This window comes from Eleutherodactylus coqui, chromosome 4, assembly GCF_035609145.1.
Source record: "Eleutherodactylus coqui strain aEleCoq1 chromosome 4, aEleCoq1.hap1, whole genome shotgun sequence".
In the NCBI taxonomy this organism is placed as follows: Eukaryota; Metazoa; Chordata; class Amphibia; order Anura; family Eleutherodactylidae; genus Eleutherodactylus; species Eleutherodactylus coqui.
In genome coordinates, this window is record NC_089840.1 from 73,458,001 (window position 1) to 73,476,317 (window position 18,317).

General features: G+C 44.8%; 1 protein-coding gene across 3 annotated transcripts in view; it reads left to right on the forward strand.

The window, feature by feature from the left end:
- Nucleotides 1–1,151: 1,151 nt before the first annotated feature.
- The window catches only part of CUX1 (cut like homeobox 1), a 378,084-nt gene continuing 360,918 nt past the window's right edge, over nt 1,152–18,317 (forward strand). For all 3 annotated transcript variants that reach the window (XM_066599650.1, XM_066599646.1, XM_066599647.1), the window contains exon 1: nt 1,152–1,307. In XM_066599650.1, the coding sequence (XP_066455747.1) occupies nt 1,245–1,307 (63 nt within the window). In that variant the 5' untranslated portion in view covers nt 1,152–1,244. The remainder of the gene's footprint in view (nt 1,308–18,317) is intronic.

The window sequence follows — 18,317 nt, forward strand, 5'->3', positions numbered from 1 at the left end:
AATACAACCTCAGAACACATTACAATTATCTTCTTGCCCGCGGCACAAACTGATGTCTCACTTATCAGGTGCTTAAACAATACAAAATAAATGTATATATATAAAAAATTAAAAATAAATTCCACTAGATGTAATAGATCCCATCTTCCTCAGCCGGGTCTCGAACCCGCGTCCCTCTGCCCACCGCCTTGTGCTCCCACAGCCCCGCCTCCCTCAGGCTGCCCTGCTGCTCCCGTCTGACAGGAGCGGCTGTAGTGAGAGCTGCAGATGAAGCGCTGTGCTCCATCTGTGTGTCATACCCCCTCTGGCCTGGCGCGGCGCCCTTCACCTCAGCCGCTCTTCACCATGAGCTCGCCGTAGAGCTGAGGTGAATAAATGGCGGCCTATGCCTGCGCGACAATGTGACTCTGATAATAAAGCCTGTCGGCCATTAGCGCTCGGCGCCGATAGCACTAGCGCCTCACCTCTACCTATCTGTACGCCATGCCGGCCGATGTGTGAGGTGATTTGGCGCCGTGTGTATGAGGTGGCGCAGCTTGTGAGGTAATATCGCGCCGTGTGTATGAGGGTAGCGTCGTCTGTGAGGTAATATCGCGCTGTGTATGAGGTAGCGCAGCTTGTGAGGTGACTTTGCGCCGTCCGTGAGGTAATATCGGGCCGTGTGTATGAGGTAGCGCCGCCCGTGAGGTGACTTTGCGCCGTATGAGGTAGCGCGGATCTGTGAGGTGACTTTGCGCCGTCTTGTGAGGTAATACCGCGCGTGTGTATGAGGTAGCGCAGGTTTGTGAGGTAATATCGGGCCGTGTGTATGAGGTAGCGCCGCCCGTGAGGTGACTTTGCGCCGTATGCGTTAGCGCGGTTCTGTGAGGTGACTTTGCGCCGTCTGTGAGGTAACAGCCGTTTCCATAAAGCTGACTGTACATCAGCCCTAATTCACATAGTTCCGTCTGCGGAAGCCTCCGCCGTGTGGAGAGGCCGCCGCCGGCCGGTGAGGGAAGCAGCGGGCGGGAGCCACAGAGATGGCAGCCGGTCTCTTCCCTCCGTTAAATGGGCGGTGTGTTCGTGTAGCTTGTGCCGGGGAGGCCCCGCTCCGTGCCGGCTAGAGCGAGGGGGAGGGTGTGGAAGTCCGCTCCGTGTTTTGCTCTTGCTCCCTCCCTCCTTTCCTTTCCCCCTCCTCCGCCGCTTGCTCCTGAACTCCAGCCCCCTCTCTATCAGCCTCTCACTCCGTCTCAATATGTCTCAAGATGGCGGCCAATGCGGGATCGATGTTTCAATATTGGAAGCGCTTTGATTTACAGCAGCTGCAGGTCAGCTCCGTTTTCTTCCTTCCTCTCCTCCGCCACCCTCTCCCGCTCCTTCCCCGCCTCCCGGCCGTCCGCTCCGCTCCCCTCTGCACCGGCCCTGAGCGGGGCAAAACCGCCGCTTTTCTGGCCGCTCTCATTGATAACGTTTTATCAGAAATTGATCCTCTTTGTTCAATTCATCGATCAGCCAAGATGGCGCCGGCTGTGTGGCGCCGCTCTGCTCCTCTGCCTGCTGCCGTCCCCGGCCGGCCCGCACCGGCTCTGCCCGCTCGCCCGGCCGCCCTCTCCTTTCTCTCGCATCTTCTTACAGCTTCTTCAAGTTTATTTTTTTTTTATTGGACTTTTTTTGCTCGCCTTGTTTTATTGAACTTGCCTCCTCCGCCGGCTGTTGTGCATGCTGATGCTGGTGGCGCTGTGGTGCCAGGCTGTGCTGCCTCCCCCTCCTCCCTGCACTCAGCACACTCGCTGCTCCACAACTTACACATCGCACAAAAAGATACATTTTACATCATTTGCTTCACATTTATTTCACCTTTTTTTATTTTTACCGCCTTTTTTTTCAGCTTTTTTCTTTTTCTTTCATTTTTTTTAATTTTTTTTACAGCCGGCATCTATTTCCTTCTGGACCTCAGAGAACTTTTAATGCTGAAATGTTGTTTTTATATGTTTTTTTTAATGGATTTCTTGTATTTGTGGTTGAGGTGAAGCTGATGTCGGGGGATGATTGTGTAAATTGATACATTTGATGGAATTGATCCTGTCATCGTCTCCTTATTCTTCCCTCCGACCGGTTGTGTTTGTGTTTATTTTTATGCCCCCCCATTCTTTTGAATTGTCTACCTTTTTTGGCTGTTGCTTATGAAGAATGACCCCCATGTAGAGTTAATTTTTTTTTTTAATTTTTTTTTTTTTAACTCTTCGTTTACCGTGCCTTGTGATTTGCTGATAAACTTCAAAAAGGAGGCTTGCTTGCATAAAAATAACCCTGTAACCCGTCTGTGGGATGTTTGTGCTTTTTGCTTATTGTTCCGCTTTGCTTCTATTTGCATACTTTTATTATATAAAGAACGCGCTTCTCCTTCCATTCATGCTCCCCTCTTGTGTTATTTGCTGTTTATTGACGACGTGATCCTTTTTTGGTGACTCTATATGTTAGTCTCAGGCAGCTTTTATCTCTGCTTTCAGTCTATAGGGTACTGTAGAGGCTAATATGGAGGTGGTGTATGTAAATATAGGGTGACCCAGTTTACAAGGCGGCTGATGGTCCTGGGAGATCTTTTGGTTGGGGCTTAAAGTGGCTAGCCAGGAATTTAACCCATAAGGAATCACAAATGGCTTAGCATAGTGTGCTGTTCTCCTCCGATGGCCTGATGGTGGCTGATTGGTCTTCAGGAAATCTTAAGTAGTGCAGAGCTGTGAGATTCTGCTATTGCAAGAAAATGTATCCAAGATATAAGATATATAATATTTTTTTGCATCCTCTTGAATGGAGCACATTTTGCATAAATTTGCATGCCATTATAATGCTTCAGAAAGGTCTTATCTGTAACCCTTTCATGGAATTAAGCATGGCTGTGCTGTGTTGGTGGAAGATTGTAGCAAAGCCTGAAAGTTGCATGTGTGTATTTGTATCTATCCCCTCCCTAAGTAGCTTTCTTTAAAGTGTGCCTGTCAGTCACCATAGAGCAGACTACTCCATCTCAAAGTAGAGCTCTTTTGCTATGGAGTCATGGTGAAGATCAATAGACATTCACATGAACTTACAGGGGGCAGTAAAAATATTCTTGATTGCCTGTATGGATTTTCTTAGCCTCCCGTATTGAACAGCCACATACCAGCTTCTAGAAGCCATGGCTGGTTGCTTGTGTGCCTGTATGGATACTGTTACTAAAAGTTGTGCTTTTTGTATTTTTATCGCTATGTATCTTTTTAAGACTGTATCCTTCTGAGGTCTAGAGCTTGTGAGAAGTATGTTTGTAGGGATTGTGAATGATCTACTACACACTAAATAAAATCGCTATTGTACTATGGCCTGGTAGATTCTTTTTTTCCCCCCCTTAGTAACAAAGGGAATCGGACATAAATTATGCATTCTTTAAATTGCAGATTATTTCTGCTCTGATGTGGGTGGGATAAAAAGCATATTCTGAAACTCCCATGTAGACTTCTTTCAGGAAAACTTGGAAAAAAATGAAAATGCCATGAAATAAAAATTTTAGTGGACCTCCAGTATGTAAAGGTGTGAGGGTTAAACTAAACCGTGTTTATAAAACTCAGATCTTGACATAGTTTTTTTTTGTGTGTGTGTAAGTAGGAGACTATTATTTTAAGGACGCCTCAAAAATTGCGCTTTGTGCACAGAGCACAGATCATTGTTTTCTCTTTTGTTAAAATGAAACTCATTAATCATCGTCTGAATGTACAAGGTGGAAGGTCCTTGAATTCATATGATCACGTTAGTCTGCACGGTTTGGGGTGGGGGAGTGGGGGGGGGGGGGGAGACACTCAAACACGACTCTCAGAAAGGATCAAAAGTTCAGAACACTTTGCCATCAATTCATTACCATTCAGCAAATTAAACACAAATTACAGAGTTTTGAATATTTAAATACTTTAAAAAAAAATGTATATGAACAAAGATTAGCTTTGTTTCACTACTGTCAAGAATCTAGTGATAGCGGTAGGTTTAGCGGTAGTAATTTCCTTTCTGTAAATATTGTCTGAATGGTTTTACAAGAAGAAAGGCTTTATCAAACGTGTTATGTTCACTCTATATAATAGATCCTTGGAGTACCTGGTGGAATACTTCACAATCGGATCCAGATGCTGATTTCCCAGATTGTAGGCTATTACATTTCTGTAAATGTGTGAGGAGGTTTCTACTCGTTGGTGCTATTTTTGGAAAAGTAATTTTGCACGAATGTGAATATATAATGTGTATTTCTTTAACATGCAGTCATATTGGGAATTCCAAATTCTTTTGCAGGTCAGTCGTCGTTGTATAGAGGGATGTAGGAGAAATTCACACATGGCAGATTCCATTTCATTCATTTATTTGGGGAAGCACATGGATTTGTGCAGGCCCCATCGTAGATTTCTTGCAGAAATCTTAAATGGACACTTAATTTTTCAAACAATTGTGCCTATATGATAAGCCCGTGTGATGACCAGCAAACTTTTGTTTGATTTTTGTACTGAAAAATCACTTTAAAGTGCTGATGCCCTTCCTCCTAGGTTTACTGACCTCGGCCTGTTCTCAGTTGATTGACAAGACGTGGAGAAATTGGAACAGGGGGAGGGGGCGTCATAGTGCATACTGAAATGTATAGAGAGGAGGGGGGAGGAATGAAGCAGTGGCTCTCACAGACCAGACACTGCCCGCAAGCGAATAGTGAATTTTTACTGTTTTAGCTACAGAAATCACATCTCTACTGCTCTTGCTCTTTCAACGTGTGTGTGTGTGTGTAATACATAGTGTGTTACAGACAGAGAGCAGAGTCTACAGTTCTCTGTGTACAGTCTAAAGAACATAGCATAAGAACCAGGCTTCTCCCATGAGTCCTGAGAGGATGGAGAATCAGATATATCCTGCATTTTTCCCCTCAGCAAGTTGTAGAAGTCATATAATGACCATAAATAGTATTATTCCTCATGGACACACACGGCAGCTTATTCAGAAAAGCCATCTGAAACCTCAGGTATGCTTTAAAAACCCATAAAGCACCTGAAATTGTCTTGCAAGACTGACTGCCCAAGTAACTGACTGTAGTTTCTTAACAGGTTTATCAGTGAGCATTAGGTAACTTGAAGTCTCCAACAGCCGATCTGCTGTTGTATACGGGGGATGTGAGTAGATCAATGAGTTCTATTATGTCCATTTGTGATATATTTGGTAAAATGTCGGGTCTCACTATTAATTGGGGAAATCTGTAATTCTTCCTTAAGACTCCTTACACGGTGGACGGTTCATTGCAACATGTAATTACAAATGGTGAAGGAATTACAATATTTGGGAGTTCTAGTCTTAAGGCTTAGAAGATACCACATTTCTTCCAATTTGCTTCTATTGGTATGAAAGTTTGAGAATGAGGTCAAGTCTGGAATCGTCTCCCATTGTCGATAATTGGCAGGGAAATCTTATTAAAATGGTTTTGATGCCACAATGCCTTTATATACTTCAAAGCTCTCTTTTGGATTCCATCACAATATTTGTCTTGGACTCCATATGATATTTAGGAGTTTATTATGGGGCAAGAAATCTGCTAGAATTAAATTGGAGACCCTTCTATGGGATAAACGGTCTGTAGGTTTGGCAATTCCAAATATTTGGATATATTTTTTGGCATCTCAATTGCAATAGTTAAAGGAAAAAGACGAATGGTGGGGATGAATTTGTTTCTAAAATGAGAGGCTGTAGCCCCCTATAACATGTGAGGGATGAAAGGGGGAAAAAAGATTATATCCGGCAAATTATTGTAATGATTAAATTCTGTAATTTATGCAGATTTTGCAAATAGATGGATTTACTAACCCTCCACACCCCTGGAGGAACTGGAAATTGCCACAGTTTTTTTTTAGTTGGAGGGATGTTCACCATGGGGGAAGAGAGGAGTAGTATTCTTTTTGGAACAGATACATTCTGGGGGGTCTCTTTTGTTTTTATAGTTTTGAACAATTTGGAGAGCTTTTATGTTCTCCATAGTTATTTTTTTCTAGTTCCTTCAGCTATGACTGACATGTTTGCTGCTCAGGCCCGGTCAGTATCTGTGCTTAAGGTTCAACACCCTCTGGTGAATTATCTTGGGTGTTATGCAGATACAACAGGTGCAATATCCTATATAGATAGATGCTTACTTACTATTTACAGCAATTCTCAATAAAGATAACAGATTTAGGCCATATTAGAGAACATAAATGGGCCTAAGGGCAAAGCAAGCGGCGGGTCGGATCTTGCTGTGAGAATTCTCGCGACCCGCAACCCAGCAGTGAAAAGTGGCTCACCTCCTGCGGCGTCTCCTCCTCCGCTCTATGTGCCGGCTGCCGCCCAGTCGGCACATGCGCAGAGCATAGCCGGCGCATCCGAGGTGACATTGGCTCGCACAGAAATAGGACATGCCACGATTTGTTTACCGCATGAGTTTTCATTCGGTCAAATCGTGGCCGCCTGCATAGGATTGCATAAACTAATGCAATTCTCTGGCAGCGGGCACGGGCAGAAATTCTACGGGAAATCCTGCTGTGAAATTTCCGCCCGTGTGCATTCGCCCCTAGTTTGTTCATGATTGCAATGATGACTCTGAAAGTCAACAAGTATCACAGTTGTATTTAGTGCATAGTGTGTATTGTACTCCATTACTTGTTTAACATGGGTATTAGATTAGACTCAGACTGTCTGAAATGTTATATTGATGATGCAGATTTAATACATAGGGTCTGGGAATGTGTAAAATTGTGTGAATTTTTAAAATGGGGCACTAGAGATTATTAAAAAAAAAATATATATATATATATATATATATATATATATATATATATATATATATATATATATATATATATATATATATTTTCTCTATCTTGTTGATATTGGTCTTAATCCCAGAGCTTGTGCATTGGGTATTGTTGATGGGCTTAAAGTGCATTTAATCGGCACAATTATCGTTCAAACAAACGAAAGTGAACGTTAATCGTTCAGTCTAAATGCGAGCCAACGACAAATGAGAATTGTCCAGTTTCTGTAGGACTAAAGACTATTGTTCGTTCGGTGTTTCATGTAGGAATGTGAAACCCTGAATGAGTCAACGATGAATCTGCCTGTCTAAACAGTCTGCACGAGCGGAACGAGCCGGTGATGACGTCACTATCTCATTCGTTTGTGCAAACGATTCTCGTTCGTGTAAAAAAAAAAAAAGCAATACTCCTGGGAATTGGGAGAGCGTTGTATCGGGCACAGAACCTGAATACTGTCTGTTGGATGCAGACGGCCCCCGACAGGAGATTTTGTCACAAAGATAAGAGGTTATAACTCTGGAAGGGGGATAAAGACTGTTTGACTGAAGAAATTTAGGGAAGATGATCTGATCTATATTCTAGTGAGTGCTGGCTGCATTAAGGTATTATTGGAAAGTTGATGGTTGTTTGGAGGGGGTGATGGAGAGAGGTGAGAAGGTGAAGGAGAGTTAAGGCTCGTTTATACACAATTATCTCTCAAAATGTGTTCAAACGAGCTAAAGTGAGCAATAATCGTTCAGTGTGAGGCGAACCTATCGCTCACTTGTCATTTGCGGCTGTTTAAGCTCACTTTTCAGTCGGCTTAAAAAAACTTTGTTAGCGTTCGTTGGCTTGTCATTCCATCAGAATACTTCAAGCTCAGCGCTTCTCATAGGGGGAAGTGCTGAGCGAGGAGCGGACGAGAAGCCTGCGAGCCGGTGGCGAGTCTTTCTGTCTGAGTGCTCTGCATGAGCCGCGGACTACCTTAGCGGTGCCGTCGGCGCTCGTGTAGCTGTAATCTAAAGGCCCATGTAGGATTTTTCTTAAATATGGTTATGATTGTATTGGATGGGGGTAATGTTTTATGTATATTATGCTTGTGCATGTATAAAGCCTCTTTTACACAAGCATGGTTTTGATGCTGAGTAGGTGCATCAAAAAAGCTCATCTAAAAGAGCCCGGCTCACGGCTGCTATTCGTTCACCCAATTTATTGTTCAGATAGCCGCGTGGCTATCTGAGCGTTAAAACGACGATAGTCTGAATAAGCCCTAAAGGTGCAGAAATTAAGAGATGATGATTTTTATTGACGATATAATTTTTTTTCTTTTTTTATCTGATTTGTATTAAAAAGCAAAACAAAAACAAATATTTGCTAAAGAAGTATGTACATAATTTTAAAACGTTTGTCAATTTTTTTCAGTTTTTGTAAGGGCTATATCTCACAAGCGTTTGGTAATTGCGAATTACGTGCGTGTGTTTTATGCTCATAATACGCTATACTAATATAGCATACATGGCCATGTTGCCACTCATGAATTGTGTATATTACGTGTGTACAAAAAATCGCAACATGTTCTATTTTAGCATGTATAGCGTCCGCACACACGGCAAGATAGTAGATGGCGACGGGCGTCCCGAAGCACATACGCAACGTCCTTGTGCTTTGGCTGTGGGCCGTGTACGTAGATGTCCAGCGAGATACGCTTGTGTGAGCCCGACCTAAATGTTTTATAGAAATTATTTAAGAAAGAAAGCGTTAAATGTTTTATTCACTGCAGGTGACTAGTTAAAGGGGTTGTCCCGCGCCGAAACGTTTTTTTTTTTTCAATAGGCCCCCCGTTCGGCGCGAGACAAACCCGATGCAGAGGTTAAAAAAAAAAAACGGATAGTACTTACCCGAATCCCCGCGCTGCGGCGACTTCTTACTTACCTTGCTAAGATGGCCGCCGGGATCTTCACCCACGGTGGACCGCAGGTCTTCTCCCATGGTGCACCGTGGGCTCTGTGCGTTCCATTGCCGATTCCAGCCACACGTGACGGGGCGGAGCTACGAGGAGCAGCTCTCCGGCACGAGTGGCCCCATTCAGAAGGGAGAAGACCGGACTGCGCAAGCGCGTCTAATCGGGAGATTAGACGCTGAAATTAGACGGCACCATGGAGACGGGGACGCTAGCAACGGAACAGGTAAGTGAATAACTTCTGTATGGCTCATAATTAATGCACGATGTACATTACAAAGTGCATTAATATGGCCATACAGAAGTGCTGAACCCCACTTGCTTTCGCGGGACAACCCCTTTAAGGGAGTCCTTTCGCTGGGATGACTTTGTGCCTGCACAGAACACCACAGTCAGGACTTTTTGCAAATTTAAACAGGTCTTGAACTGCAGGCTACGTTCACAGGTGCCATTAGTGGTACGGCACGGAGCTTCCCCACTGTCTTACCGAAGACAAATGCAGCAAAAATTGCTTAAGGCCACGCTCAGAAATCTGTTCTCTAACATGATTTCTGCTGTGTTCGTTTTAAACATTGCGGTATAACGCTCCCATTAATTTCAACAGGGCCTCGCAGATATGCGCTCAATCGCGGCGCTTTGAAGCGCTGTCTGCTCTATTTTTCTGCGTTTAGCGCACCTCATTACCCATCACAGTGATGGGGTGCGCTAAAATGCGCCATCGGCCGCAGGAACATGTGGCCGAAAACTAAAGTAGAATCTCTGCGTTTCGCGATGGTATGTGTGAGAGTCGCCTAAGAGTGTTCACACATTGCAGAGTTATTGAAATTTCTGTGAGTCTCCTATAGGTGAAATAATCCTTTATATAAAATGTATTATCCAGTTGCAGTAATCTGGTGTGTTTTTACAACAATTTGCATTTTTTTTTCTTTTTTTAATAAATTCTTTATTTATAAACTTTGGGATGCTTTTTTTAAATGTGTAGGTTTTAAGGGATTCAAAACCAAATGCAGCAAGACTACAAACTAAGGTTCCTTAAAAGGGACAGATGCTTTATTGCTAATGTAAGTTATGTGTATTAATGATTCTATGCTTCTGCTTCAAGTTATGCTTTTTTGAAGTTCAGTTCCGTTTTCTGTTTCTAAAGTCGTTCCCCATTGCCCCGTATAGGCAGCGCTTCTGTCTATTAGATGGCTGTAGATACAGGGGTATGTGACAAGACATGAGCTACTTCAAAGGGGATGTCCAGTTGTAAGCTATTGATGGCCTATTATCAGAATTGGCTATTGATGGTAGATCAGCAGAGAACCATCGCTCAGGTTCCCTGATCAGCTATTCACTAGTGCGATGAAGACGGCTCCGTTCCCATTGGCTTGGTGTTTCCAACCAAGTTCCCAGTCACTTCAATACATTTGGCCATTGCAATGGAAACGGAACTGTCTTCATGAAATAAATAAATCTTATTTGTATAGCTCCAACTTATTCCACAATGCTTTCAGGTAATTTATTACCCCCTCCACCAAGCTGGGTACTCATTTTACTGACCTCGGAAGGATAAAAGGCTGAGTCGACCTTGAGCCGGCTACCTGAACCATGCGGGAATTGCAACCTTCAGGTTGAAAAGTGAGCGACAACTTAGGACTGCATTTCTGTTGCCTTAAAGGGGTTGTCCGGCCAGAAACATTGCATGTCATTACTTCTGTTTGCCCATTTCCATGCACTTTGTAATATACATTGTGCATGGAAAATGAAGCAAACAGAAGTTTTGGACTTGCCTGAAAATAGTGCAGAGGGGCGGAGAGGAGGCAGAGAGGGGGCGGGAGCTCAGTTCCTGCTCCTCGCTCTTCTGTCCTCCCCCCTGCACACAAGGAGATCGTATATCGGTCCCGGCTGCAGAGAGAAGAACTGCGCATGCGCGGATGAGAAGAGGCTCGTTCCCGCGCCGATGAGAGCTGCTGCGACTCGACAAAAGGAAAAGGAGATTCTTGTCGTAACCGGGGACGACGGAGGAGCAACACATGGGCGGCACCCCTTCAGGTAAGTCCAAAACTTCTGTTTGCTTCATTTTTCATGCACAATGTATATTACAAAGTATGTATAATACAGAAGTAATGACATGCAATGTTTCTGGCTGGACAACCCCTTTAACACTTTGCGCCACACAGGGCTCTGATTATTGCATCGGACCAGAGATCAGTTTGGCAGGGATCCTAGGTGACGGATGCCTGCTGATCTACTATTGATGGATGATCAAGAGGATAGGCCATTAATTGTTTGCAACTGGACAGTCCCTTTTAATTAAGAATTTGTATAGCCTGGAGGAAAGAAGGGAGAGGGAGGACATGATGGAGACCTTTAGGCCCCCCTGTCTACGGGTGTGATTTCGCCGGCGACTCACTCCATCTGAAGCTTTCCATAGCGTTGCTATGGAAAGTGCTGGCTCCATGTCCACGAGCAGAGAATCACTGCGCTTCTCCGCCCGCGGCTGGCAGTTCACAGCATGCTGCGAATTGCCGCGATTCTCCGCGGTTAGCCTATCTAAAAGATAGGCTGACTGCGGAGATTCGTTTACCAGTTTCTGCTCCCGGGCGGCGGCAAGTCGCCGCTGGACTTTGCAATGCCCGTGGGCAGGGGGCCTTATATATGTTAAAGCTATAAATAAGGTTCCAGGAGAAAAGTGTTTTTTATTAGGAAACTAAGCAGTAAAATAAGGGGGCAACTCTGAGACTAGTCGGGGGAAGATCTGAAACAACATCCGGGAAATATTTTATTGAAAGTAGTAGATGATTGGACAAACTTCCATCAGAGGGGTTAAAATTCATGCCTGGAATAAGTATACATATATCCTAAGGTTGCTTTCACACGAACGATTTTCCTGTGCGATTACCGTATGAAAAGAACGGTACTGATGTATCTTGTCTCCACTATGAAGAATGGGTGAAGGCATGGGTTGTGCAGATGGAGGGTTAGGTGACATCCACAGCCATCTCCTGTCCTGGGTTTTGTCAGTGATCCTGGCGTGCTTGGCTCATGTCCCCCCCCCCCCCCCCCCCCGTCTGTAACCGTGCTGCTCACCCGTCTCCCCTCTTGCCTTCAGCCCTCCTCCTGCTCCTCAGAAGCCGGCCTTGTTCTCATTATTGCAGTGGCACGGTGATCTGCCACTGTTGCCCCCGACCTCCGTTCTCATGATGGCAGCGGCATGGTGATCTGTCACTCTCGGCTGGTGTCAGACAGTCTTCTGGCGACATGCAGCTAGCCAATCGGCAGCTGTGGGCGCTACCCAAAACTCCTCCTGTACATTTCCATGTCTCCACCCCCTAGTTCTGGTGTTGACAAGATATAACCGTACCGAAAAGAACTTGCATGAAAATCACTGCATGTCCTATTTTTGGTTAAAAAGAAGCGGAGCAAAAAGACAAAAAAAATCACATTGCACTCGCATGCATTTATCTATTTTTTACTATTGGAACACCATGCAATTTTTCACATGCAGTGATGCTGTGTGGTTCGCCTGTGAATGCATCCTAAAAGAAACGTAATAGAGGAGCCGACTGGATGGACCGTTTTGTCTCTTTCCGCAGTCAATTTTCTGTCAGCCTCCTCCATTGCACCTTCCTGTACAGTGTGTTGCTACGAAGGAGGCTGAACGATCTTGGTGACATGCAGCCATTTAATAGATGGAAGCAACGCCAGATGAGGCAGAAAGCTGCCCGGACAAGGGGTGACACTTCAGGAATATAGAAAAAAGGGGCACACCTTCAGACAATGGGATTTAAGAAGTAGCGCATGATCATAATTAACATTCCTTGGTTTGCATGAACAATCGAGTGGCCCACCACTTTAATTCCAGTTCCTTATATGAAGTCTTACTGCTGCTGGTCTACAGACACAAAGTAGTGAACGCCTGAACCTGGTTTTAGGAAGCAGTGAATTTGCCTTTATAACTAGGTCGCCACAGATTTGCTTGGGTTTGGCTTCTAAAATTGGGTATTGAACAGTGAATGCTGAGGAAGCTCACGATAAGGACAAAAGTCGTGCCTCTTGTAAACCGTTCAGTATCGGTATCCACCGGAGGCGGCCATGATTCATCTCTGCCCCCTTTCTCCAGGCCTCAGTCAATGACGGCGGGTTTGTGTATGCAGCACCCATCTTTAGCTCACAGTGGGATTACACATCTAGGTGTTAAGCCGACTGAAGTCATCAAAGTCCATTATGGTAATGTAAACTGCTTGCAGATTTAGGAGATTCTGTGTATTGCAGCCATTACAGAGGACATATGTCTTTTGATCTAGAAGACAAGTGCTACTTACATCTGCTAAATAAAATAAGAGGCATTATATTATTTATTAAGGTTTGATCTCCCAAACTTATTCTAAAGGCCTGCGAGTCTTTCTAGTGTGACTGTGTCAGATGGTGCAGCCGGATAATGTTTACCTGGCTTGCCAAACATGCATATCAATGTCACAAGCTCCCTGAAGCACTTTCCAGTGTGTGTGATGCGGTGGGTGGGCGCTGCGCCGCTGAAAGACTCGGTTGTCAGTTTGTGAATGGATGGAGAACAGAGAGGCTTTAATATTCGACTTGCATGTATACATACATATGAAGTTCAACGTGTAGAGAAGACAGAGACTTGAAGAAGTAAAGCTAGGGCAATGGCCGAAGTGTGTTTAACTCCTGCAGCAGGTAACTTTGGTGGGAACGTAATTGATATCTCGGGGATCCTAGTTAAAGGGGTTGTCCCGAGGCAGCAAGTGGGTCTGTACACTTCTGCATGGCCATAATAATGCACTTTGTAATGTACATTGTGCATTAATTATGAGCCATGCAGAAGTTATAAAAAGTTTTATACTTACCTGTTCCGTTGCTGGCGTCCTCGTCTCCATGGTGCCGACTAATTTTCGCCCTCCGATGGCCAAATTAGCCGCGCTTGCGCAGTCCGGGTCTTCTGCAGTCTTCTATGGGGCTCCGTGTAGCTCCGTGTAGCTCCGCCCCGTCACGTGCCGATTCCAGCCAATCAGGAGGCTGGAATCGGCAGTGGACCGCACAGAAGAGCTGCGGTCCACGGAGGAAGAGGCCATCTTCAGCGGTGAGTAGAGAAGTCACCGGAGCGCGGGGATTCAGGTAAGCGCTCCGGTGAGCTTTCTTTACCTCCCTGCATCGGGGTTGTCTCGCGCCGAACGGGGGGGGGGGTTGAAAAAAAAAAAAACCCGTTTCGGCGCGGGACAACCCCTTTAATGTATCAGAGTTTACACATCAGAAGAAATGCTAAAACTCAAGTATCCAGGAGCCTGATGGCTAATTACAGACAAATATTTACCTGTGCAAACATTATATATGGGATTTTGTTTGAGTTCTTTATCTAGATTTTAGTATAATCTCTGGAATTGTGTATTGCAAGTAAACCGGGCATGCTTGGCAATGGAGTATAAAGGTTTTTACTGCCACCCGTGTTGTATCGCGTCAACAGCATATGTGGAAATAAATGGATTTACCATCATTTCGCTCATAAGTCATTACTGGTTGTCTATTAGGCAAGCCTTTGTTTTGACTTGAGCATAATCCATGTATTCCACCATGGCCCTGCTATTGTCTTGTATTATCCAATAAACTTCTGAGGAAGTGTGGACAAGTGCATGCATATTATAGAATTGTCATCCATTGTGCAGCTTGTCCTTCCCTGGAAATGCACTGAACATCTAAAATAACATGGCTTGGGTTTACTCGGGAAGATACTTCATTTTGGATTTACCATAGAACACCACAACCACAACATACTCGTCCCTACAGTGATCTAGTCATACCACAGAAACTAGTGTGGCGCTATATATATATATATATATATATATAATATATATATATATATATATATAATTTTTTTTTTATTTTTCAGTATTTCCCCCCACATTTTACAGAACAGGTGCTGCTTGTGTGGTGTTTCAAGTATAATGCACTCCCTTTAGAGTATATTCACACGAGGCAGGTTTGTTCAAGAAAATCCATCTAAATCGGGCTAGCGGAAATCCAAAAACATGCCGGCCACATTTAGATGTACGGAACTGATTTTCTGCAACAAATTTGCAACCTGTTAGAGGTTGTTCAGTTGTAAACTACTGATGGCCTTTCTTTAGTAACAGTTGTCAATGGTAGATCAACAAATGGCTGAAGCAAGGGACTCCTGCTGATCAGTTCAGGAGCAAATGGCAAATAGCTGAATTCTGCAGGAAGCAGTCGGCTCCGTTCTCTCTATAGTGGCCAGGTTTCGTATTACAGGCAAAGTTCCCATTGAAGTAGGTCAGTGTGTTTGTGCAAGAGCAAGCCGGGCCACTTCGGTGAGAACAGAGCTGTCTGCTTCTTCCAAAAAAAAAATGCACTGGCCTAGAGAACAGTTGAGCAGCAAGTGTCCCTGTTGATAGCCGATCTACTATTGATGTCCTACAGATAGGCCATCAATGGTTTACAAGTGGACAACCCTTTTAAAGTGACACTCTGATTCTGGACAAAGATGGCCGTACCTCTTTGACTACCTGATGCACATTGTCCATTACTATGCATCATTAGTTTAAGACACTACATGCTGTTCTAACTGGTCAGTGCTGCTCATGTGGACAGCACTGGCCAATGATGGATACTAATGCACATTGTTCATCAGGTAGTCAGGATGGTTTTATCCTGGATGACTGTCGAGCGCCTATTGCTGCTCTTGCTTTCTCATAGGAATGAATGGAGATGGAGCGGGCTGGAGGTCTCTCCTGGCCACCTACCTCCATTCAGGGATAACAGGCAGTCGTTTGTAAGTTTTATGCAGTTTTCGAGAAATAAAAATCTCTGCATTTACAGTAGCAACAACATGGATGGGATTCTCAAAATCTTGCCCACACTTTGCATAAGAAATGTACACTAAAGTAGTGCGGAAACTGACATGGGTTGGGGATATCTGCAGCATATCGGTTCACTGATGAAGATTGCGCTTGGTCTGAAGTCAATGGGAGAATGTGTGTATAGCAGTCTGAAGGGTCCAATTTTCAGACTGCCTGCGATCTTCATCAGTTTAAGGGCTTATTCAGACAACCGTATATCGGCTGCGTTTTCAGGCCGAGCTGATATACGGTGTCCTTGTCTGTGGGAGGGGGGGGATGGAAGAGCCAGGACCAGGAACGGAGCTAAGTCGCTGAGCTTAGCTCTGCCCCCGTCCCGGCCCTCGTATTGCAAATAGTGACAAGGGGCGGGAGCTCCGTTCCTGCTCCTGACTCTTCCCGCCCCCCTGCAGACAAGGACATTGGCTCGTCTGAATAAGCCCTAAAGCTGTCATTTTGATATCCTTCTTTTTCTCTATAGTTTGGGCACTTGGATGTTTTTTTGTGGAAGGATTTAATGTTGTACATTCCAAACAGCGCTTCGTTTAAATAGGACCATTTAGTTTTGGGTTTGTAAATAACGGTGGAGAATTCTGCCAGACAGGACTATATCTGCACTAAAAATCTGCTTGCATTTTTGCAATTAGATTCTGATGCAATTTCCCATTCAGTTGAGCAGAGTAAAATCTGCAAGGGTTAAAGGGGTTGTCCCGCGGCAGCAAGTGGGTCTATACACTTCTGTATGGCCATATTAATGCACTTTGTAATGTACATTGTGCATTAATTATGAGCCATACAGAAGTTATTCACTTACCTGTTCCGTTGCTAGCGTCCTCGTTTCCATGGAGCCGACTAATTTTCGCCGTCTAATGGCCAAATTAGCCGCGCTTGCGCAGTCCCGGTCTTCTTCTTTTTTCAATGGGGCTGCTCGTGCTGGATGCCGACTCCGTGTAGCTCCGCCCCGTCACGTGCCGATTCCAGCCAATCAGGAGGCTGGAATCGGCAATGGACCGCACAGAAGCCCTGCGGTCCACCGAGTGAGAAGATCCCCGCAGCCATCTTCATCAGGTAAGTAAGAAGTCACCGGAGCGCGGGGATTCAGGTAAGCGCTCTCCGGTGTTCTTTTTTAACCCCTGCATCGGGGTTGTCTCGCGGCGAACGGGGGGGGGGGGGGTTGAAAAAAAAAAAACCCCCGTTTCGGCGCGGGACAACCCCTTTAAGGGGAGGCTGCAAATGTGACAATCTATATTGCACCCTAAAGTCCGTACACGTTTTTTTTCTTCTTTTCCCCCATTGTGTTCTGCACTACATGGATGATAGATCATCTCATTTTAATGCATTGCTGTGTTGGAACCTTTTCTGCATCCCACCGCTGTCTCACGCTGCGTTTAGATGGAACGATTCGTACATACGAGCAAAACTAACGACAATCTTCAGTTTAAACACGAGCCAATGACCTGAATGACAAACGAGAATCGTGTGCTTTTCGTTCGTCCAGTTTTAGCCGGCATAGAAATCAGCAGCTTCTCGTGCCGTTTAAACATTGATTATTCAGTGTTTTACATAGGAATGGTAAAACCTGAACAGGACTGCGCCAAATCGTGCAGTCTAAACAAGTTGCACCAACAAGCTGTGATGATGTTACTAGGGCAAACTCCAATCGTGTGGTTCTCGTGTGCAAAGGCACAGGTGCAGGTTTTGTTTTTTCTTTGTTTTATCTAGCAAACCCATTATCTGGTGTAAAGGTTCCCCCTTCTTACAGAGTAGGCAAAAATCATAAAATCCCCATAAGTGTAACATGATGCTGGGAGAAGAACTTCCTAGACAAGTTATGAATCTGCTTTTTGCACTCCTGACATGGTTTAGTAAATGCTAGTATGCTTCCTGAAATTAAAGTACTGAAGATTCCCCCCCCCCCCCCCCCCCCCCTAGATCTCTGCATTGTTATTCCTTCTGGAAAATTCTGACTAAGGGCTAATGCCCACGGCCGGATTTCTACTGCGTTTTACGCAGCGGAAAACCATGGCGTTGTCCCACAGCTATTAGGTTCTATTGAACCTAATGGCTCAATGTTCACACTGCGGAATTCCGCAGCAGAAAAGAAAATGTGGCATGTTCTATTTACTGCAGGAATACGTGGGCCGGCTTCCATTGTACTCAATGGAATCTGGCTGTCACGCTCTGTCTGCTGTAGCACAACGAAAGGATCATGTAAATACACGTTCTAGCCCACCGCCGTCATCTGGCACTGTCGTCGCGTTATGCGATGTACTGTGCATGTGTGCTGGGCCTCCATGCGGACACTACAGTGGATACGGAGTGGTGAGTATGGGGGTTTGGGGGGGGGGGGGGCACCGTGGTGAACTCCGCTGCGATATTCCGCTGGTGGAGTCTGTCACCGCCGTCTGCATGAGGCCTAAATTGACAACTGGGTGTTACCATTCAAAGAGGTGTGCTCCTACAGTCTGCCACCGATTGGGCAAGGTCATACTGTATGGTGACAAATCTGTCTGACCTTGTCCAATCAATGTCGGCCTGTTGGAACATACCTCTTTGAATGGTAACACCCAGTTGACAACTCGCTCTTCCATTTCCGGGAAAAGTAACAGAGGAAAGGCATAATGCAAAGTTCTGAGAAACTTTTTCATAAGGAATACAAGTATTTACAAAACTGGACCAGTCAAGTGCTGACCACTTCTTGTTCAAATCCTC